The following is a 20,710-nucleotide window of genomic DNA, read 5'->3' as shown; positions in this document are numbered from 1 at the left end:
GCTCCCCCTGGCAGGGCCTCAGCCCGCACACGACCACCAGCAACAAGCCGCAGCCCCTCGCCGGGACAGGCACAGGCGGTATCTCGTCCCCGGGAGCACCCTCCGCCCTGCCTCCCTCACGGCGGCCAGCCCACCCTCTTTCCGCTGCGGCGGGGCTGCCGGCCGCCTCCCGGTACCGTCGGTTGCCGCCGCCCGCCGGCCTTCCCTCACAGCGGCCTTCCCTCCCTCACGGCGGCCCGCCCGGGCGCGCAGTGCGGCTCTTGCGACAGGCGAGGCGCGCGCGGCTGCCGCGCCTTACGGCGGGCCGTTGCCCTGGTGACGGCGCGCAGGGCCCGGGCCCGCCGCCGTCCAGCGGCGCGGAGTGAGGAGCCCTCGATCCCTTCGACCCGGCCCGTCCGCGGCCTCCCGCAGGGGTAAAGCTGCGGCCATGGAGAAGTACCAGGTGCTGGGCCTCGTGGGGGAAGGCAGCTACGGGGTGGTGACCAAGTGCAGAAACAAGGAGAGCGGGCAGATTGTCGCCGTCAAGAAGTTCCTGGAGAGCGAGGACGACGCCGTGGTGAGGAAGATCGCCGTGAGGGAGATCAAGCTGCTGAAGGTGAGCTAGGGGCCCTGGGGGGGGCCGAGGGGAGCGGGCCTGCGTTTTCCAGCAAAGTCGGACCAAACCAGTGGCTTTTGGATGGCTGGGTGTCGGAGTGCGTAGCTGCGTTCAGCTCGGAGACGCTGATGTCGCAGTACGACGTGTGCCGTCAGCCACTGCGCCCAGGTGGTTCCTACGGAGCGTGACCTTTTCGTTTTGAAGGACCTGCAGTTATTGCTCCAGCAACCTCTATATCCAGGAGATGCGTAATTCGGGGAGACCTTATTGTGGCCTTTCGGGGGGCTTGCAAGAAAGATGGGGACAGATTTTTTAGCAGGGCCTGTTGCCCTAGGACAAGGGGTAATGGCTTTAAACTAAACGAGGGTAGATTTAGACTGGGTATAAGGAAGAAATTTTTTACAGTGAGAGTGGTGAAACGCTGGCATGGGTTGCCCAGAGAGGTGCTAGATGCCCCATCTCTGGAAACATTCAAGGCCAGGTTGGATGGGACTCTTGAGCAGCCTGATCTAGTGGTAGATGTCCCTGCTTGTTGTAGGGGGGTTGGACTAGATGAGACTAGGTGACCTTTAAAGGTCCCTTCCAACCCAAACCATTCTATGATTCTATGTTTGCAGATAAATTTAAGCCATTGGGTCGGTTTTGAAAGGGAAACACAGTTGCTTCTGACCACGATTTACAAAGTATAACTTACAAAGTCCTAACCGAAAGAGACTTGACTGGGCCCTGCTTGTATTTCCATGAGCAGCCAAGCCGTGGTAGATTCATTTCGCCTCTGAGTTGTAGCCTTGCAGAGCTGGTTTTCCCTTTGGCTGGGTGCTGTGCTGGATTTGCCTGGTTAAGCCTGACTTGATTAGAATCGGGTCTTTGTATGTGCCCTGTATTCAGCAGGGAAAGGTATGAGGAAGTGAGTCAAAATTGTCTCTTGGTGGTAATTTTGTCCCACTGTGTTGTGTACCAGATTTGAGTACCTTGCTTCTCTGGATTTGCTGAAAGTGAAATAAATGCTGAACTTTTAAAACCTGCAGGTGAGTGGCGACCTGGATGTGTGACAGTGTGCCTAACCACACCGGGTACTGGTGTTAGCCAATACAGAAAAATGCTTCAGGAAAGTTTTATTTTATTTTATTTTATTTTATTTTATTTTATTTTATTTTATTTTAGGCGCTTTTCTGGCAGGCTTGTACTGCCAGCGACAGGCTGGAGGAGGACAGGTATTGAATTCCCTGAGGCTGATCAATCAATGGCTAGACCCTAGGCTCAAGCCAGCTGGCATAACGTCCTTTGCTGTTTGAGTGCATGATTTGCCTGGTATCAATTGTGGGTGCTTTATAGTCGCCTAAACATCCTGTCGTACTTCAGCCTGTTGGGGGCTTATCAGCAGTGTTATGTGGTGTAGCCTCATTGTGTGGGTTGGTTTATTAAAGATACTTCCCTTCATGGGCTGTAAATACTCTGTCTGGGAAAATACCCGGGAGCTTTAGATAAGCAGGGTTTTGTGTGCATGCTCTTCAGTGTTTTGTCATATGGTCTTTCTGCTTCCTCTCTTGGCTCTGTTCTTCCTACAGAAGCTTTTGCAAGTTCCTGAACTGTTTCACTGCCATTTTTTTCTGCCGCGTTCCTTCGTGAATAGGACGCCAAGGATGCAGGGTGGCGTTCCGTGCCAGGACAGACATCTGTTGTTCTGCTTGTTGTTTTGACCACCTGCAGCCCCTGTGTTTGCCACCGTAACCTCTGGCAGTAGTTGCAGCATTTCCCTTGTTCCCTTGTCCCACAGGTGGTATGCACAGAAGAGTGCTTGTCCCTGTATGTGGGCACACATGGTAATTTTAAGCGTTGGGATGTGGGTAATGTGTCTGGTGAAGAAATGAAGGGAAGCTGAATTACAGTTAGAGTGCATCTAGGCTTTTTCTCAGATGCAGGGTGTTCTGGAGGTGGCACTACGTGCAAGCCTGTCTCCTCTCCTCTCGGCTGCCACAAGTGTCTCTTCACAAGTCTGCCAGACTATAGTCCTTATGCTGTGCAGGGGAAAAAGGTGATCTCCGCCATCACTGCAAGAGCTACAGACCCTTGGGGTTAATAGAAATGCATGTGCTGGAGCTTAAGATGCATCCAGCAGCTCCAAGCGTTGTCCCCTCAAACTCCTTTAAAGCAGATCTGTGTGAGTCTGGATCGTACCTGATCTGTTGGCCAGGCTCTCTTAGTTACTGAGTCAAAGCACGTACCACCTCCCAGGTGTATTAGGAATTAACTTGTTTTCCTGGGTAAATGGAACTTAGCAAGGGGAACATTTCCATATGTAGCTCAATAAATGTGGCCTCTCACAGTAAAATGAATACCTAGAGATTTAGTCTTTTTCTTCACTTGCATGCTCCCTGTGAACCTAATATTTTTTAATTTTTATTTTTTTTCTTTTCGCCTGTTCTGCAGTTTGGGCATAAATTTAATCGAGGCTGTAAACAACAAAACCTCTTCAGGTCTCCTGTGCTGTGCAGAAATTATTCTTCAGAAAAGAGATTTTTTTCTAGTCAATTATCTTCTCTAAATCTTCATTTTCCAGACCTTCTAAGAAGTCTGGGTCTTTGACAGACCCAGGTGCAGGTTGGCTGGCCCTCCCTCTGGACTGACAGAGTATTTCCCCTACAAGTCCCTGTGCTCTGCAGTCGTTTTTCATCTTCCTGGGTCATGATCCCTGGGCTGTGGTGCTGCCTTCAGGCAGCCTCCAGTGATATTTCCCTGCTAGGCTCCAAGCTAATAAATAACTGCGCATTGTAGCATGGTCTGTTTTGTTCAAGTGATGTGTGATAAACCAGTGTTATAGATGTGTAACAAATTGGAGGTGGATTCTTGGCTAGTCATAATGTCACGACAAAATAACTAGACAATACAGCAGCTTTTTTTTGCTTTTCATTTATGTTGCAGAGTTTTTCTCTAAACTATCTTCAGCTTCCCTGTCTGCATAATGTTGGGGAAAAAAAAGTCTCTTCAAATCCTTGGCTGGTCAGTTTTCACTCTGAAGCCACTAGCCACAGTTTAATAGAAGCTGTTTAGTTCTTAACACTGTTGTAGGTAAGAATATTGAACTTTCCTTTTAGCCATTCACTGTGTTGTATTCTGGCCCGTGTCCATTATTGTAAGTGTGTATAGGCTGGCAGTGCCAACAGAAATGCTTTGGGTATGGTAGGAACTTAAAATTAAGTCTTCTATCAGTCTTGCTAGAAAAAATGAAGATACAGACACTGAGTAGTTGGTGATGAACTGACTGCTAGGTAGAACAGAGAGGTATTGCAGCTGCTTTTGTTTTTCTTTCGAATAGGGATGTAAGAGATTTTTAAAAAAGAAGAGGACTAAGGGAAAGGAATGACAGAGAAGAGTAAAACTTCCTGGAAACATGGGAGAAAAGAGATGAATCAGCTTTGGGTTGTTAGGAGAGGCAAAAAGTTTTCTTAAAACAAAACAGAGCTGTCTTCAGTAATCCTTTGAATGCTGTCTGGAAGGGGTAGCTAGAGTTGCTCCTTGTGCCCTGCCCTGAGGCAGCAGGCAGGGTAGTACAGCGTTACTTGGTCCTACACGAGTCACAGATACAGCCCAGTGTTATAGGAACAAGCAGCGTTTATTGCTGCCTGACCTGTTTTCAGGCAAAACCAAGGAACTAACAAGGAGCCTCTGCAGCTCGCCAGTCAAGGCGAAATGCCCTGTTCTTCTCACAGTGGTCAGAGACATACTTGGCAGCCTGCTGAACTTTCCAGTACAAACCATCCTGCTTTGTCTTTCCTGCTGGCTCGGGGATCTCTGGATTTTCCTTTGCTGTGGCAAGTCTTTGTGGGAGATGCTGTTAGGTGCCTGCTGTCTCTCATGTGTTAACCACATGCTCCTCTGGAATTCTTTTTGACTTCCTCATGATTTCTCTCACTTGGAACATAAACTCGCTCTAAAGCTTGTCAAGGTCAGGGCACAAGTTAGTGTCACCTCATACGTGAGGAGAGTATTGCAAAAAGCAGAATGCATGAGGTTTTGCAACAACAGAACAGTGCATTTTGAGCATCCCCATTAAAAATAAATGTCCTTAGTCTGTGTTTTATTTATTTTTAGGTCAGAAAAACAGGTTTCTATATATATGAGGTGGTGGAAATCCTCCAGGTAATGTTAAAAAAGACCAAAATAAAATTGTCAAAATAAAACGTATTCTAAAATATCAGTGAGCTGATTTTACAAATAAATGAATGTGAGTGCCATGACAAGGAGAGCGTTCCAGGGCAGTGCACCGGCTGGCTTGCAGTTAGAGGCATCTGGTTGCAGTCTACCCGTTATATGCTGTCAAGCTCTCACAAAATATTTCCTGTTTTATAACAGCAACTCAGACATGAGAATCTCGTGAACCTGCTGGAAGTGTGTAAAAAGAAGAAACGGTGGTATCTGGTGTTTGAATTTGTGGATCACACGGTGCTTGATGACCTTGAAGCGTTTCCAAATGGACTAGACTACAGCAGGGTTCGGAAATACTTGTTTCAGATTATAAGAGGAATAGCGTTTTGTCACAGCCATAATGTAAGTATGCACAAGAAGTCAGGTCTGCAGTTAACCTTGAATGAATAGATACAGAAGTGTGTATTTTTGATATATTAAAACGTAGAGAATTAGAGCTTTGGCTGAAAAGGAGGAGGCAAGGCAGAAGGGACAGACTGAATTTCATAGAAGATGTGAGAGCTTGATGTCAGCTAATCCAGTAGTCTGTCTCTGATTGATTTGTGGGAGTGTTTCAAAGGAAGGGTCCAGAAGTCCATGGGGATCCAATACTTGGTGGCACCTTATTGTAGGTTGGCTTACCTTGCAGGGGGAGGTAGTCTCTCATTCAAAAGTTTGATTCTGATATTGTCTATGAAAACATGTAGGCTTGCTTTTTCTCTTCAGTATTTTTAGGTTTTTCTTCACAACTGATTTCTAACAGGTTTGCCAATTTAATCATAGTTGTTTAACTGTATATATAAACACATACACATTTATTTATTTATATTTGGGAAACTATGTCTCTTATGAATTCCTAAAATACTCTTCACATTTGACTGCAGGACGTGCCCATGGCCCTTGCAGTACTTACGGCTTTCAAACTTGTGGTCAAGGGCAGGTTTTCAAGCATAATAAATTTTGCCTGTAGTAAATACACCTGCAGAATGTGTGCAGAAAGATACCTAAAATAGACACTTGTATGTGCAAAAATTAGATGTTCTGTGTTTACATGTGTGCTTGGTTCGGCACTTATTCATTGACTGTGTGCACGTAGCTGTCTTTCATGTACTCCGTATGTTCCCCGTGCCTGCAAAAATGTAATTTTCTTCCTGGATGCAAGAAAGCTACTGTTTTTAGTGAACCAGTCAACTTACTATGTAGAAATGGGGAGTCTGCTTGCGTTGACTTGCTTTTCTCTGTGCAGATAATACATCGGGATATTAAGCCAGAGAACATACTAGTTTCCCAGTCGGGAGTTATAAAACTGTGTGACTTCGGATTTGCCCGTACCTTAGCAGCTTCTGGGGAGGCTTACACAGACTACGTGGCAACCCGATGGTACAGAGCTCCAGAGCTGCTGGTGGGAGATACCAAGTATGGCAAGTAAGACTGGCATGCAAGGCTGCAGAAGGGTTGTGGGCTTGTGGGGAGCATGGAGGGGCGTGCTCTGTTTTGTGGGGGGACAGGGGACTCTTGCTTGTCAAACAGGTTAAAGGGATGCTGTTCAGCATTCCCTGGTTATTCACTTGTAAAGGTTTAAGCCTTCCTCTTCTCTCTCCCATTGTGCAGCTAACTATTGCCAGTGCTAGGCTTCCCTGGCTCAAAAGGTGAGGAGAGCCCTCAGCATTCCTGGTCTGTTGCCTATAGGAGCTTTTCAGTTGCCCGTGCTAGTACTGGGGGAGGCTACAACAGACCTCGCTCCCATGCAGTTGGAGTCGTGGAGGGAAGGCAAAAAAGTCCCTCCAAACAATTCTAGACAGACATTTCGGGAGGGAGGAGGTGCAATGAATGCGATTTTTCTTACTGGGATCCCCAGTACCACAAAACCAGGTCAGAACTTGAAACTATGTTATTCACAGGTCTGTTAGTACAATTGTGCAGATTTCTGTATGTACCTGTGTTACTTAATGTTTGGTAAATGTACCTGAAGAGCAGATGCCTGCAGAAGGAGGAGCTGCTTGCCTTTGTGCTCTCTAAATTGCAAGATTCTACTAATGTATTATGCTCTGTTAGTGCTTTTAAAGCATCAGCGTTTGGAACCTGATTTTACATGTCAGGCTTCTGTTAACATTTGCCTGCTGCAAGAGCTGAATCCTTGCCATTCGTCAGAGCACTTGTAAGCTTGGATAACGGCTGTCTTGCTGTTTAAGGGGGCAAAGCTGCCCTCGGGGCTTGCAACCTGCTGAAGATGAGCTGTACACTGGCCTGGCTCAGCCTTTAGATCAAAGAGACAAATGAAGCTGTGCTGAACTGGGGTGTTGATTTTATTTCCAGGGCTGTGGATGTGTGGGCTATTGGCTCTCTGATAACAGAAATGCTTACAGGAGAGCCCCTCTTCCCTGGAGATTCAGACATTGACCAGCTCTACCATATCACCAAGTGCCTGGGTAAGAACAGCCTGTCAGGCCCCTAGTGCCTATTTAATAATGAAGGGGTCAAATACATTTTGACGAGGGGAGGAGGGTGTGTGGAGAAAGGCTGTGGTGTGTACTGAACTGGTTCTGAGAGCAGGTACTCTTAGCACCTTTTACAAAGGGGGAGCTTGGAGCTTGTGATTACAGCATCAGTTCCTGGCATGCAGGTGGCAAGAGAATGACCCAGACTGTAGCCCTTACAGTAGTGCTGACCCAGTATTTGAGCCTCTCAGATGTTTCATGGGACTGTTCTGTATTTCTTCCGTATGGTTGCTTTGTTTGTGTGATTCCAGGTAATTTAATTCCAAGACACCAAGAGTTGTTCTATAAAAATCCCCTCTTTGCTGGCATGAGATTGCCTGAAGTGAAGGAGGCCGAATCTCTGGACAAACGATATCCCAAACTGTCTGCTGCAGTGCTGGATTTAGCCAAGGTAATTAACTGACTGTTTACTATGAACGTTTCTCTGTTTACTTGTCCTTCACCTTGGGGAGCTGAATACAGCCTACAGAAAGGACTGGGGCTGTTAAACTGGCATTCTCTCAACTGCCCACACAATGAGAAACTGCTTGGGTTGGTATCTTAGTGAGGGCTGCAAGGATACAACAGCTACTATCCTGGGTGACAGGGGAAGCTAATCTGCAGAGCTAAAAGGGTCCCTGCATATCCAACAGGGAGGATTCGCAGCGTGTAGTGCCCCACTGATTGAATTTTCCAGGCAGATTTGAAAGGTGAAGAAGGGCTTGTGTGTTGAAAGTGTTCCCCGTACACCTCACTGCATCAGTGGATCTTGTGAAAGGTCTCGCGACAAGCTTTGCCCCTTGTCTGCTGCCTAAGTGGATGCTTTGTAGATAACACACAGCCCCTTGCTTCTTACTTGCTAGCAGAGCAATGTGGATATAGTGTTTTCTAGCTCTCCCTCTACCTGCTGGTGGAGGCACTGCAAGCAAGTAGACTTGAGTGGGATGGCATGCAAACGTGTCCCTTGCTTGTGGAGCTAAGTGTCTACTGTGTGGGAGTTAGGAAGCCTACAACTTTGCAATAGATTCTGAAGAATCCCTCCAGGGTGTGTTTCTGTGCTTTCACACAGTAGGCTGGAGCGCCACTATGTTGGGTAACTAAAACAACCTACAAGCAACGTGGTTGTATTTGAAATGCCTGATGATCAAAACAAATTCTAAAGCCTTAGCCACACAAACGTAACTGAAAACAAGGGAGGTTTGCTGAGAGCAGGGTGATGTATTTGTATGACAGGTATTCTCTATGCGGTGAGTCTTTGTGTGCATTAGTGATTGGAATGGAAGCAGCCAGCAAACATTAAACTTTCTTGGTAGCAGTGTTCCTTGGGCTCATCTCAGTAAAACGCCTTAGAATGGGGAGGTTTGCAGCTTTTTTCTGGACTTCACTCGGAAATGCTAAAGGCTTTTTTTCATATCTAAAGTATTTGCATTTTAATGTTTACATTTATTTGACAGAGGTGTTTGCAGATCGATCCAGACAAAAGACCATCCTGTGCTGAACTCTTGCAGTGCGATTTCTTTACCAAGGATGGATTTTCTGAAAGGTAAACAGTTCATTTCTTGCTCAAAGCAGGCTAATATTAGAAGGAGGTTAAGCAGTTATGCTTGACAATTGCATGCTGGCTTTGCAGAGCTGACAGCCACTGAATGTCTTGGGTTTTGTTTGGTTTCAGCATTTCTGGAAATAGCACAGTTGAAAGGGAACGCATTGCAGCGGCATGTTTGCCTCATTACCTTGTCATGACATTAATTCTTCTGGGTGCACACCCAGTGTCACACCGTATTGGGTAGTGTAGTCTTACACTGTGTTCACTGTCTGCGTCTACACCAGACTGGGATACAAACACTTCTACTGCTGTAATAGAAAAAGTGTGTGCTTGTAAGATTTTATTTATTTTAATGGATACATCGTATTTGACTGGCTTCTCATTAGTGACAAGGCATGGTTTGTTTGATTACTTAAAAGGCTATAGGAGCCTGTGCTGAACACCAACTGGTGATGATATGGAGATTAACAGAAGCCCTTTTTTTTTTTACCCGTATGTGGAATGTAGATTTACTCAGGAGCTTAAATTAAAGATTGAGAAAGATGCCAGAGACCATCATTTACAAAAAAAATCGAAAATCGGCAAAAGGGACAAAGATGATGTTTTAGAAGAAAGAAAAATGCTTGGTGTCCAGGTTGGTCCATCTTTGTTTTCCAGACCTGTATTTTTGTGTGTATGTGTTTTAAAATCACTAGATAAGTATGTGCAGCAGTTTTAAGTTCATAGCAAAAACATAAGCACAATTGCCCGTTTCATTTTTTAAAAAAAGATGAGGTAAGTATGATGTGCCAGAGAAGCTCACCTTTAGAGGCCACTGTGAGTCTAAATAGCACTGAAGACCTTGTCACCCGATTTAAGGCAGCACATTAGGCCTGTGCCCCCACAGCTCGGACACTCAGTGCAATACAGCCTGCAGACTGTTGTGGAGAAGGTCTGTGCCTTTGATTCTAGCTGTTTGGCTGCTGCAAGGTTGCTCTAGTGCTTGGCTCGGCAGTCTGCAAGTGGCTATTTGGCCAGTCTCTTGCAGGTAAACTACATCATGATGCGGTTACTGGCAAATAAGGAGCTAAAGGGAGAATCAGTTGGGAAGCATATCTCATGCTGAATCATGAAAGCATGCTTGTATGCTCCTGTTTACCTGTGTTAAAGCCCTATCTCCAAAATTACATATTTTGTTTTTGATCAGATACTAAGGAGTAGAGGCTTCAGAATGACTTTGGGGTGACGTTGGGCTCGGTTCTGATCTCATTTCTTTGGAAGCGACACAGGATACAGCTGTTCTTCATCGTTTCCGATCTCGTTCTAAAGTGACTTATTTACAGAGGGTGCTGGAACCCTGACAAGTCTCCTCCCATTTGATGGAAAACAGAGGTTTTCTACTAAAAAAAAATTCCATATCCACCAGATCCTTGCAGAATATGCAGGGTTAGGCTTTTGACTTTTTTTTCCCACGTGTGCTGCTCTAAGCTACTTTTTAAACATGACTGTAAGAGAAAGACAATGCTTATGTTCCCAAACAGGATTTCAGCGTTGACCTGAAGAGCAGAGATGCAAAGCTGTTAAAGGCAAAGCGCTCTAAAGCTGATGCAGAGAAAGCAGACCGATCCTCCAACCTGAGCTCTCTCTACGACAGTGCTATCAACCCATTTAAAATAAGCCCTCAAACCAGCCTAAAAGATTCCAGCAGCAGCTTGGACTATGCCAAGAATGCAGGCATAGTTATCCCTCCCATCAACCAGAACTTTTCTCCCACTACAGTTGGGATGGGTCCTGTGCCTGGGAACCTTAATTACAGGTATGGCAGCAGAGCTAGAAGAACTTGTATCCTTCATCCCTGTTGCCGAGGAGCTGTAATGTCCTGAGAGAGGTGCAGGGTGATGATGTGGGAGCACAAGATGTGGGTTTGAGCACACGGCTAGGAACAGCTCTTGGGTGGAGGATTGTACGTGGATCAGAAAGCCTGGCTTCTCCTCGAGCAGCTGTATGTGTCCACACAGGCACAGGATGCCCGTGTTTCTGCGTTTGACAAAGCTGTACTGAACAGCAACACTTTGCCAGCTGCTGTGACACTGGCCTTTCTTTGACTCGTGGCTTGTCCTTTGGACCAAACTTCTCTTTTAGCTGAGCTTGTGTAGGATATTCTCCCCATGAGCCTTCTTTCTAGGTGTTTAATGACAGTGTTTCTGGATGTCTTGCATTTGTTGGTTTTATATTCACTGTGTTACCCCAGTTAATACAAAGTTTGGGGCATTTTTGATTACAGAGTTGATGAAAAGAGCAAAAAATACTTGAACCCGTTTCTAAAACAACGGAAGCATTCACCAGTGGGCCATTACAGTGTAAGCTTGACATCGGTAAGTCATCTGTCTTTCCCCCTTGTCAAAGCAAAAATAAATTCTGAACTCAAGTATGTGTTTTATTGTCAAGAATCCCATCTGTTGCAGCCTTCACAATAACTCCCAACTAGAAGTACTATTTTCTTTACTCCTTTTTTCCTACAGGTGTGTCGTCTGTTATCCTTTGCTAATAGCAATTGTATATGAGACCGATTTTGTGTCAGAGGACAATTTTAAATGAGGGGAGCAGTCCAGCACAGGGTATCTGTGAGGCATGGAGTATATCCATGGCCTTCTGCCTGGCCAGGAAGAGTAGACCATGTGTGCTGTGCTACTGAAGCAGATTTTAGGATTTGGATTTAACATGGTCAGGGCCTTATTTAGTCATGTCATTAAAAATTGATGATGAAAACAAGTAAAATGGAAAGCTTTCCACTGCACTCACTACCTAGGCAATACTCTTTCCATGCCAGCAGCAACGTTTGCCTTTTTACAGATAGCTAATTCCAGCCATTCTCCAAGTGTTGTATGTTGTCCCTCTGAAAGCAGTCTTGCTTAGATGATTGGGGTTTTTTTGCTGTGGCTGTTCTGTTGTTTTTAATGTATAAATAACACTTGAACAGAATGGATTGCTTCACGTGTTAGAGTCTTTTCTTTTACTCTTGCCCAAGTACAGCAGAACATTGCTGTGTTGATGCATTTTTAAGCTTGAAAATAGATTTGTTTTTTCTGCATTTTCCTGAGCTGTACTTATGCCTTCCATTACAGGTTACTAATGAAAAAAACATCCTTCAGGCAAATAGGAAAAAATGGGAATTCTCCAAGACAGACGTGCGTTTGCCAGAACTAAATCATCTCCCTGAGCTGAAAGGAGTGGAAGGTATGAGCTTTGACGTCCTCTAAATAAAACCTGGATCCTAAATAGGTGGCAGGAAGCAGTACAGGTGCATTAGAGCAATCAGCTCTTGCTTCCTTAACATGGTATGGATTGGTTGTGTTTTGCAGCGTGGCATCCCAGATTTCGGAAAAAGGAAAATAAACCAGTTTCAGAGTCCCGTGTCCCCTCCCTTGCTGCTATTGACCTCCATAACCCAAGTCTGGCCTCACAGCAGGTAATAAAGCAATAAAATAGTCTGTGCTGCTCCGTATTTGTTTGGTTCGGGACTTTCTGAACAGCATGACCCACAAATTTCCAGGGTGACTCTTAACAGAAGCAGAACTTGCTTTGGTTTCTTAACTGTCTAAGTAAAAGTACCTGGAGCCTTATACTAGGGGAAAAGAGAAGGGTCACGGACGAAACGTGTCTCCATTTGTCTCTCCGAGATTAGCTAAATACTAGATTCCCACTGCTAAGACAGACAACGTGAATTGTTGCTATTTCAGCTGGCTGAACGAAGGCGGAAGTAAGCCTGATTTACCAGAGTTGAAGAGAGACCAGGAGGGACAGGTGTTTTGAGGAGAGCTGTTCTGGCTGTGTTAGATGTTGAGGGGCTGAGTGCAGCAGGGAGGGAGAAGGCGTAGGACCCACGTGTAGGGAGAGAAGGGGGAAACTTGCAACTCTCTTAAATGTTAGTTCCTCGGTAACATTGAGATGTTGTGTGAGGGGTAAGCAATTCCATAGGCAGTCACTTTGGCTACCTTGTCCCCAGTTGAGATTCAGCAGACTGGATTGCGGGGCGGGGGGGGAGCATTTTTGGAGTCTGGTTATGTCGAAGAACAGATTAGTTTTAAGTTACATGTTGGCATTGCATATGTCCCTAGAAGGTGGCTTCTGACTGTTCTCTCTGTTTATACTACCCTTGGAAATTGGCCCTCTCTTTTTGTTTCTTTCCCAATTTACAGCTGTCAGGGACCTTGATGCCAGATGCATCAGATGCCAGCTTCCCCAGAGTTGAGCACTAGCCTTATGGAGAAGATCACGCCTGCCTGTAAAAGGTAGGCTTTAATTTCTGCAGTGTAGCCTTCTGGTGGCTTTCAAATGGGTAATTTCATGAACACTTACCTAGCTGGGAGGTGCAATGGGAAAATCCTTTTACACTTCACATTCTTGGTTAGGACACCTGGCTACAACAGACTTCTTACTGAGTGTCACAGGTTAAAGCAGAGCGTCGATAAACTGAATGACAGACGTCCTGTTTTAACCAAAACCAGGACACTGAGGGCAGTGTGCAGCTTTCTTTACAGATACTGAAGCTGGCTGTGGCAAGTCATTTTTCTGAGCTGAGGTGCTGGGCATTGGTGTTGGAAATTAAGCAGCTCACAAAGCTGGGGCTTAAGGAAGCTTGTAGACTAACAGAAAGGGGAAAGCGGCTGCTTTCACTTTGAGTGGAATAAACGGGTTGTGCATACAGCACTGTCAAGTGCATCACAGAAAATGGACTTGCAAGAAGGGAGAAAAGCATTTTGGGGGAGTTTATCAAGCTTAACATTAGGGGAAAATTTTAGTAACTATGTCATGCAATCTAAATTTATTTAATGTAGCCGTTGATACCTCAGTGCTCTCCAAGCACGAGATAAGACTCTGGGAGAGAATGAGGCTTAGGAAAAGTCCTGGCTCTGTGGTTGACTTCTAGTCTTAAGACTGAGGTACGAAGTCTGAACTCTGCCACTCTGTTTGCACTTTCACTTAGCATTGCATCTTATCATTTTAGATTAAGCTGAGGCTTTTAAATGTGGTTTTAATAGTTTGTTATCTTGCCCACTGAAAGACATGCACTTCTCCAAGTCATTTTGTCTGAAAAAAAAACCTTGTAGGAAAAAAACTGTGGTTTTGTTTGTTGTTTTGCTTTTTTCTGTTAGGGTATTGTGTCCTCTTGTTGCTGAGCATCTACCAGGGAGTCTGCTGTATATGTTGGGGTTTGTCTCATCCTCTTGAAAGCGAGAACTGCAGTGCTTAGCTGAGAGATTTTACTCTCATGCTTACCCCTCTTTCCTCACTGAGGCTGGGCAGAAGGACTGCACGTTCCAGAGGGAGCAGAAGTTGGAGAGGATACAGAGGGAAGGAGACAAGGTTCTCTGGAAGGGTCTTCAGAGGCTATGCTCCAGAATCTCACCGGCTCTAATGGAACCTTGTGTCCTGCATAGATGGGCTTTACTCAGTGCTCTGGGTGCGCTGGTGCTGGCAGCCTGGACGTGGTCGCTTACCTGTCCTTGCGGGGATTCTCCCTGTGGCTGCAGGGACCACCAGGCACCGCAGCCTCCCTCCTCTCTTGCTCAGTGTTAGTTACAGATAGCCACGGGCATGTCGTGGCAGTACTGTTAACATGCGGGTGCAACCTGCGCATCTTAGTTTTTTCTTTTGGGCTCTGGTGTTTCCGTTTTGAGGAGAGCGAGCAACTGCCAGCTCTGAAATCTCTGCACGAATGCTGCACGTGCTTTTAATCTATATGAGTGTATTTGTTGCTAATATTCACATGATGTGGTGGCTTAATGCCACTAGGAAGAAAGAAGAAAAACCATTAGGATGGGCAGCAATCCTGATAATACAAGTAGGGGAGAAAGAAACCTTACTAAAGTTGTCTCATCTGTGAAGCACAGAGGTGTAAGTGCACAGCTTTAGCAAGGTAAGGACATGTAATAAAATAAAGGAAGCATATAATCAGGGAGTACCTCTGTGGTTTTGCTGGCCTGTCTATAACATCATTCTGCTTTTCTCTCGACGCAGGTGGCTGAAGCAGTGGGAACAATCCACCGCAGTTTCCAGGTGCTAAACCTGCGAGGTCTGTGCAGGAGAGAGGAGGATCACTTGCCCTCTCGTTAGCGCAGCAGGCTGCCGTGGGAAGTGGCTCAGGTCCAGTCCGAGGACAGAGCTCTCACTGCCATCGCTGCTGGATTTCTTGCATGCAAAACCGCTCCTGACATGTTGACTTGCTGGCCCAGGGCCAGGCCTTGTTGAGGTTGCTCAGAGAAAAATAGTGGTTGTTGGTGTGTGACAAGGGCAGAAGCCAGTTTGGAGGATTTTCACGGAAGCTGGGCTTTGCTTTGTCTCACTGCTGTCCTCTTGAGGGTCTCCTTTTTAAATGAGCAGTGAAGAGAGTAAACGGCTGCTGAATTTGCCATGTTTTGGTGGGCTGCCTGATCTATGTTGGAAAGCAGCTTTGCCTTGACAAAAATGTCAGTGAAGAAAATGTTTGTGCAAGAAATACAACATTTAAATGTGTAGCTGTTCCCAGCTGTTCCTCTGAAACCCGTGCTAATGCTCAGCAGCACGTGTGACCTTCTGTTGGGTTCCTCTTCCCTCCGTGCTTTTGTCCCCGAGCCTTCGGGTGCTTCTCTTTCGGGTGTTTAACTGGGCCTGTTGTCTGGCCGTGCGGGGGAATGTCTGGCTGCTGTTAATGGTGAAGGGAGAATGTTAGCGCAAAACACTGAGCTGCGGTGCAGGTGGCACGTGAAATGGCCTCAGAGCTCACGGAGGTCGTCAGCCCTTTAGGTTCCTTGGGGGAGTGGGACACTAGACAGTGGCTTATGGGGTGAGACAGATGGCATTGCTGTTAGCTTGGGACTGTTACGAGACCGTTGTTTGCTTAACTGCCCGCGCGTCGGCTGTCATCAGCTTGGTGTCCCTGTCCCTGTGTTTCTCACAACTGTTTCCCGGCAGCTCGGGGCTACTGTCGCAGCTCACACCCCTGTACGCTGTTGTTAATTTTGGAATTTGTCTTTCCACAAAATGTGGCCTTTCGCATCGATGCCTCGTGGCAGAATACAGTATGAATGTCATCATATTTAGAGCTTTGTGGCTATGCTGTGTTTTGACACATACGTTAAAATTTGTAAATAAAAGGATATTCAGATTCCAAATTTCTGGGTACCAGTGCATGCTTACAAATGCGAGATGCGCTCACTTCGTCTTCCCTGGACTTGTAGGCAAATGCAGCCAAGCTGCTCGCCTAAAACGGACCCATGGGGAATTCACCAGGGCCGCAGTGCGGGGAGCAGCCCCCAGCCGGGGCCCAGTGCCTCTCCCGGCGCGAACACTGGGACGCGCAGCCTCAGCACCCGTGGGTGGTGGGTCCTCGTCCCGGAAGCGGTCTCTGCCGGGAAAGCGTTCGGGGAGACCTCCCTGCTGCCCCACTGCGGGATGCTCTGCCCAGCGCTGCATCGGACGGATGGCCAGGGTTTGGGGTTTACTGTCTGGGGAGGGGAAAGGTTTTAGGGGAAGGGGGGGGGGGGGGAAAGCAAGGTTTTAGGGGAAGGGGGGGGGAAAGGAAGGCTTTGGGGAGAGAAGAGCAGGGCCGGGAGGACAGAAGGGTTCAAGGCGAGGAAAGCAGCTCACCCACCAGCGCGCAGCGGCGGAGCCCGGCCCGGCTCAGCCCCCGGCGCGTCGCGGGGCGGAAGCGGAAGCGGCGGGGCGGCGGCGCCGGCCGAGGCGGGAGCGGCAATGGCGGCGAGCAGGGAGGAGGAGGGCTGCGAGCACTACCGGCGCGGCTGCCTGCTGCGGGTGAGGCGGCGGGCAGGCGGGCGGCGGGCGGGCGGCGAGGGCTGCCGGGGGCTGAGGCTGTCGGTGCCGTCCGCAGGCGCCGTGCTGCGGGAAGCTGTACGCCTGCCGGCTGTGCCACGACGGCGCCGAGGGACACCGGCTGGACCGCTTCCGAGTGGCCGAGGTGCAGTGCACCCGCTGCCGCCTCCTGCAGAAGGTGGGACGCGGCGGCGCCGCCATTTTGTTGGGGGGGGGGGGGGATTGAGGCGCCGCCATGTTGGGGGGGGGGCGGGCGGCCGCTGACCTGACGGCCGTCTCCCTGCTCCGCCTCCCGTCCCCGGTGCGGCGGCAGGCCCAGCAACGCTGCGAGGGCTGCGACAGCCTCTTCGGCGAGTACTACTGCGGCATCTGCCACCTTTTCGACCGCGACAAGAAGCAGTACCACTGCGCCGAGTGCGGTATCTGCCGGTGCGTGAGGGGCGGGCGGCGGGGAGCGGGGCCGGGCCCCGCGGGGCGGGGGGAGCTGGCCTCGGCCTGACGCGTTTCTCCTCAGGATTGGTCCGAAGGAGGAGTTTTTCCACTGTTCGAAATGCAATTTGTGCCTCAGCGTGAGCCTTCGTGGAAAGCACAAGGTAAGAATACCTCCGTATCTTACAAAAACCCCAGACCCCACGTTGTGGATGAAAGCTGACAGCGCCTCGGCTCCGTCCAAGGCCACACGGGCAGGGGAGCAGCCGGTTCTCTTTCTCTGAGTGCAGCTGGCAGCAGCACAGAGCGCTTCTGGGCTGGCCTCGCCAGCGGTTGGAGCTACGGGGAATAGAGCATCTCGGTCTCTTGCTCCCTAAGAGGAGCCGTGGGCTGCAGGGCTGACAGCATGTGAGTTTGAGCTTCTGGTCCTGCTACAGTAATGGAAGAGCTCGGCTGCTGGCTTCGGCGGGAGGGCTGGGAGCCCTTTTCTTACGTCTGTTTTCAAGCTGTTTGGTTTTTAATATGCTAAGCCGCCTGTTATGTCTCAGAACTTCAAACTGAAATGCAGTAACGTTCCACACATCTTTTCTTACCATTCTAAAGGAATTTCAGAATTTAGAAAAATGCAGATATCCATGCAGTAGAATAACTTTTTAATTTTTTTTGTCTTTGCAAAGTGTATTGAAAACGTCTCCAGGCAGGACTGTCCAATATGTTTGGAGGTGAGCTTTTTCATTTCATGTCTTGGATTTGTGTGTGACTGTGTTTTTGAGTGTTTGAACTAATTTTGTTGTCTTCTGTCTGGTACTTGCCTCAAAACAGGATATTCACACATCTCGTGTTGGAGCTCACGTTCTGCCGTGTGGTCACCTTCTTCACAGGTAAAGCATTGCAGGTGCTTGAGAATGGGGAATAGCTGCTGCCTCGTGTGTGGCGTTTATTCAGCGGCAATATGGTCCTGGTTAGTCTGTACCAGCTACTCACAGCTGGTTTCTAAGGGACCCACACGGTAGGGGAGAAGGCGCTGTTTCATCAGGAAATACTTTCTTTAGAGCAGTTGTCTTCCTTCCGCAGTAAATTGGGGGGGGCAGTATCTATGTACTGTTCATTCTAAATTTTCCCATGCTGAATTTCCTTCTCTTATTACTGAAATTTCAAGAATCCTATAGGAAAGTCCCTCCTTGGTGCACAAAGCAGTTGCCCAGTGGTTTTAAGAGGTTGGTGGTGGCTCGTCAGTTAAGTTTGAGAGTCTTTGCTTAAACAGCCCCCCAAGACAATGGAGTGCTCTGTTGCACCACAAAAACTGCCAGCTCTATCGGGATTTTAAAGTGATGTGATATGTAGCGCTGGGTGCCTTTGGAGGGATCTTACCACGTCTCCCTTCCATTTTCCCTTTCTGCTTCCAGCTTGTGTTACAGATGTAGATTTTTGAAATTCCACTGGCTCTCTTGCTTTTCCCCCTGTTGTCTCTGTGTGCTAAGTGAATGGCCTCTTGAGTTTGTCTTAAGTCTCTCCAGACTGAATCTTGCTTCAACTCCTGTCCGTCTTAAACTTACCTTGTGATACATCACAGTCCATTTCTTCAACAAACTTGAACCACGCGATCCTTGTCATAGTGTTGGCTCTGTTCCCTCTTGTTAGACCTTTGAGTGGAATCAAATCTGCTTTGTCTCTGTATTTTTGCCTAAGTACCTGGTAATTTTGCTGGGAAGCTTTCTGCTCACTTGGACTCTGGATATTTTTTAACTTCTGGTTTAGGATAACTGTGTGACTTTTCCCTTTGTCCAGTCCAAATGTGTTACCAATCAGTAATTGCATTCTTCTTACTGAACTTCTCATTGTGTTTTCTTTCCAGAACGTGTTACGAAGACATGCTAAAGGAGTAAGTATTTCTGAACATACTGTCTCTTAGTGTTGTTGTAGTCCAAACAGATTACTTCAAGATGCAAAGATCACAATGTCAATCCTGTACCAAATAACTTAAAGCCAGCTCTTGAAGGGATAAGGGGTTTTATTTTCCAATTCTGTTTGCAAGAACTTCTTGATTCATGGTGTTTCTCTTTGACTGGTATGGTATGGTATGGTATGAAACGTCCTTTTGTGTGGACTTGTTTCATGGCCCCACTCCATCTTCTGATCTCGACTTTTTTTTTTCCTTTCTGCCAGAGGTTACAGGTGTCCTTTGTGCATGCACTCGGCTTTAGATATGACAAGGTACTGGCGTCAGCTGGATGACGAAGTAGCGCAGACTCCTATGCCCACGGAGTATCAGAACATGATGGTGGAGGTGAGAGACAAGGCTTGCACCGATGTCTCCGGTCTTGGCAGATCTGTGCCTTTGCGTTACTGGCAGTAGAGGGCACTAGGAACCTGTTCTGGATCAGAATTCAACCTGACGATTAGGAAAAAAAAAACCAAAACACAACCCCACAACCTCTTAGTGTTGTAGTATCACACAGCAGAGAAATGGCTTGGTCTGTGGAAGTATCTTGCTTTCTCCAGCAGTGTTAGGCGCTGTCATAGCGAAACAGGAACATTTGTTTTTTAAGAGCTTGGAGCTTCATGTTCCAGACTAAACATGGTGGATTTTATGCAAAAATACTCAGCTATTGATTTGTGCAAGGCTAGCACATGGAGACTTTGAATGTTTTCTTTCTGTTTCTTTGTGCTAACTCAGAATTGCAAAACTGTTTGCTGTTTGCAGGTGACACTGAAATAAACAGCCCTGGTCATTAAGATTTTAGTTGTATCTGTTAGGTTTAGACAACCCATCCTACCAGCTCTTGGAGTCAAGATGTTTGGAAAAAATCTCTTTACTGCCTGTTTTGAGAAGAATGCTCACTTTCCTGTCTTGCACAGCAGACTGGCTAATGTTGCTAGCTGCTCTCATTTTCAGTTCAGGGTTTCTCTGGTGGTGTCCTACATCAAGAGAAGATGCCAAAACATGTTTGTCCCTGACTTACACAAGGAGTGATACTGAAAGTAAATTCTCTGTGATTATACAGTGTGATCTGAGTAGTTACAAATGGAAAAGTTAAATCAGCCCTGCTGTCTTTAAAAGGAAGATATTTTCTTCTTTGTCCCCTGATGGTAAACCCGTTCTGTGGTTGCTAGAGGCATGGTTGTAGTATATTTCTGAGTCTCCTGCTGATGCTAAAGCTTCTCTCTCTCTCTCTCTCTCTCTCTCTCGTGTGTGTGTAGATCCTTTGCAATGACTGCAATGCCAGGTCTACAGTGCAGTTCCATCTCCTAGGCATGAAATGCAAGAACTGTGACTCCTACAATACTGCCCAGGATGGAAGATGCCGGCTGCCTTTGGAGGAGCAGTGACCAAGATACGCGCTGCATTTGGCTGGACGAGGAAGACTCTGCCATGGAAGAGACTATCTATTTAAAAAAAAGAAAACACTTGTCATTAAAAATCTATTCAAAGTTGTCAGGGCACCAGTGAAATGGTTACAAGATTTAATTAATGTTGGTGCAACGGAGTTTTGGTAATTGTGCCCCCCTCCTTAGTACCCGGGGTACAGCGCAGTCGGGGCCCTCAGGAAATTCCCCATTGAGTAGTGTGATGCCAATGAAGATGAGCTTCAAGAGAGAATGGTGCCCTTTGAAAGCACACTTTACTGTGTCAGAGAAGAGACAGCCTAGAAGAATAATGAGATGCAAAATGAGGAATGGTAAGCA

General features: G+C 47.1%; 2 protein-coding genes across 2 annotated transcripts; both read left to right on the top strand.

The window, feature by feature from the left end:
- CDKL2 (cyclin dependent kinase like 2) lies at positions 1 to 15,928 on the top strand. The gene is made up of 13 exons (XM_009942575.2): positions 1 to 595; positions 4,949 to 5,143; positions 6,027 to 6,205; positions 7,097 to 7,209; positions 7,530 to 7,669; positions 8,712 to 8,800; positions 9,311 to 9,437; positions 10,324 to 10,598; positions 11,067 to 11,157; positions 11,908 to 12,019; positions 12,145 to 12,251; positions 12,982 to 13,074; positions 14,804 to 15,928. Exons 1-12 carry the CDS (start codon positions 428 to 430, stop codon positions 13,039 to 13,041), a joined length of 1,656 nt encoding a protein of 551 aa, XP_009940877.1. The 5' UTR covers positions 1 to 427; the 3' UTR covers positions 13,042 to 13,074; positions 14,804 to 15,928.
- A 507-nt stretch (positions 15,929 to 16,435) lies between these two features.
- RCHY1 (ring finger and CHY zinc finger domain containing 1) lies at positions 16,436 to 20,458 on the top strand. The gene is made up of 9 exons (XM_075420858.1): positions 16,436 to 16,576; positions 16,653 to 16,772; positions 16,908 to 17,023; positions 17,109 to 17,187; positions 17,701 to 17,745; positions 17,846 to 17,904; positions 18,879 to 18,905; positions 19,190 to 19,310; positions 20,225 to 20,458. Exons 1-9 carry the CDS (start codon positions 16,517 to 16,519, stop codon positions 20,351 to 20,353), a joined length of 756 nt encoding a protein of 251 aa, XP_075276973.1. The 5' UTR covers positions 16,436 to 16,516; the 3' UTR covers positions 20,354 to 20,458.
- The last annotated feature ends 252 nt before the right edge of the window (positions 20,459 to 20,710 follow it).

This window comes from Opisthocomus hoazin, chromosome 5 (assembly GCF_030867145.1).
Source record: "Opisthocomus hoazin isolate bOpiHoa1 chromosome 5, bOpiHoa1.hap1, whole genome shotgun sequence".
In the NCBI taxonomy this organism is placed as follows: Eukaryota; Metazoa; Chordata; class Aves; order Opisthocomiformes; family Opisthocomidae; genus Opisthocomus; species Opisthocomus hoazin.
The sequence above is the reverse complement of the archived record's forward strand: the minus strand, read 5'-3'. Positions and strand labels throughout refer to the sequence as shown.

Coding starts and splice junctions, on each gene's coding strand:
- CDKL2 (XM_009942575.2), top strand. CDS start 428: ATGGAGAAGTACCAGGTGCTGGGCCTCGTGGGGGAAGGCAGCTACGGG. Junction 5,144..6,026: donor CGTTTTGTCACAGCCATAAT/GTAAGTATGCAC, acceptor TTCTCTGTGCAG/ATAATACATCGGGATATTAA. Junction 12,252..12,981: donor CAAGTCTGGCCTCACAGCAG/GTAATAAAGCAA, acceptor CCCAATTTACAG/CTGTCAGGGACCTTGATGCC.
- RCHY1 (XM_075420858.1), top strand. CDS start 16,517: ATGGCGGCGAGCAGGGAGGAGGAGGGCTGCGAGCACTACCGGCGCGGC. Junction 17,024..17,108: donor GCCGAGTGCGGTATCTGCCG/GTGCGTGAGGGG, acceptor GTTTCTCCTCAG/GATTGGTCCGAAGGAGGAGT. Junction 17,905..18,878: donor TGTGGTCACCTTCTTCACAG/GTAAAGCATTGC, acceptor TTTTCTTTCCAG/AACGTGTTACGAAGACATGC.